The 1204-nt window shown below is 60.4% G+C and overlaps 1 protein-coding gene across 1 annotated transcript in view; it reads right to left on the minus strand.

Annotated features, from left to right (window-relative positions):
- LOC104511526 overlaps positions 1 to 1163 on the minus strand; it is a gene marked incomplete at its 3' end in the record, with an annotated part of 1486 nt that extends 323 nt beyond the window's left edge. The window contains exons 1-3 of the mRNA XM_010154178.1: positions 1013 to 1163; positions 636 to 948; positions 6 to 603 (exon numbers count right to left, since the gene is read on the minus strand). Of these exons, the coding sequence (XP_010152480.1) occupies positions 6 to 603; positions 636 to 948; positions 1013 to 1163 (1062 nt within the window). The remainder of the gene's footprint in view (positions 1 to 5; positions 604 to 635; positions 949 to 1012) is intronic.
- Positions 1164 to 1204: the final 41 nt, after the last annotated feature.

Consider the following 1204-nt stretch of genomic DNA (forward strand, 5'->3'; position numbering starts at 1 on the left):
GGGACGAGGAGGAGGATGAGAACGAGGATGAGGATGGGGACGGGGACGAGGATGGGGACGAGGATGAGGATGAGAACGAGGATGAGGACAAGGATGGGGACGAGGATGGGGATGAGAATGAGGATGAGGACAAGGATGAGGACAGGGACGAGAACAAGAACAAGGATGAGGATGGGGACGGGGACAAGGATGAGGACCAGAACAAGGACGAGAACGAGGATGAGGATGAGGACAGGGACAAGGATGAGAACGAGGATGAGGACGAGGATGCGGATGAGGATGCGGACGGGGACGAGAACAAGAACGAGGATGAGGATGGGTACAGGGACGAGGAGTAGGACGGGGACGAGGACGGGGAGGAGGATGAGGACGAGGATGGGGACGAGGATAAGGACGAGGATGTGGATGAGGATGGGGACGAGGATGAGGACGAGGATAGGGACGAGGATGGGGACGAGGATAAGGACGAGGATGTGGATGAGGATGGGGACGAGGATGAGGACGAGGATAGGGACGAGGATGGGGACGAGGATAAGGACGAGGATGTGGATGAGGATGGGGACGAGGATGAGGACGAGGATAGGGACGAGGATGGGGACGAGGATAAGGACGAGGATGTGGATGAGGATGGGGACGAGGATGAGGACGAGGATAGGGACGAGGATGGGGACGAGGATAAGGACGAGGATGTGGATGAGGATGGGGACGAGGATGAGGACGAGGATAGGGACGAGGATGGGGACGAGGATAAGGACGAGGATGTGGATGAGGATGGGGACGAGGATGAGGACGAGGATAGGGACGAGGATGGGGACGAGGATAAGGACGAGGATGTGGATGAGGATGGGGACGAGGATGAGGACGAGGATAGGGACGAGGATGGGGACGAGGATGAGGACGAGGATGGGGATGAGGATGAGGACGAGAACGAGGACGAGGATGGGGACACTTACGGCCAGGGGCAGAGGGGTCGCGATGCGTTCGGCTCCGCTTCCCAGCAGGAAGCACTTGCTCTCCTTGTAGGGCACATCCCGGTTCACCCTTTCCAGGAGCTGCTCCAGGATCTGCGAGGTGAGGGTGGGCTCGGTGGCCAGGGACCTCCACATGGTACACGCGTGGCTGGAGGAGAGGAGGGGGAGGGGAGCACTTTGGTACCGCTCCATTGCGGCCCCGGGGGGACGAGCGGGAAGCGGCGACCCCCCCC

Source organism: Eurypyga helias, unplaced genomic scaffold (assembly GCF_000690775.1).
Source record: "Eurypyga helias isolate BGI_N326 unplaced genomic scaffold, ASM69077v1 scaffold34666, whole genome shotgun sequence".
In the NCBI taxonomy this organism is placed as follows: Eukaryota; Metazoa; Chordata; class Aves; order Eurypygiformes; family Eurypygidae; genus Eurypyga; species Eurypyga helias.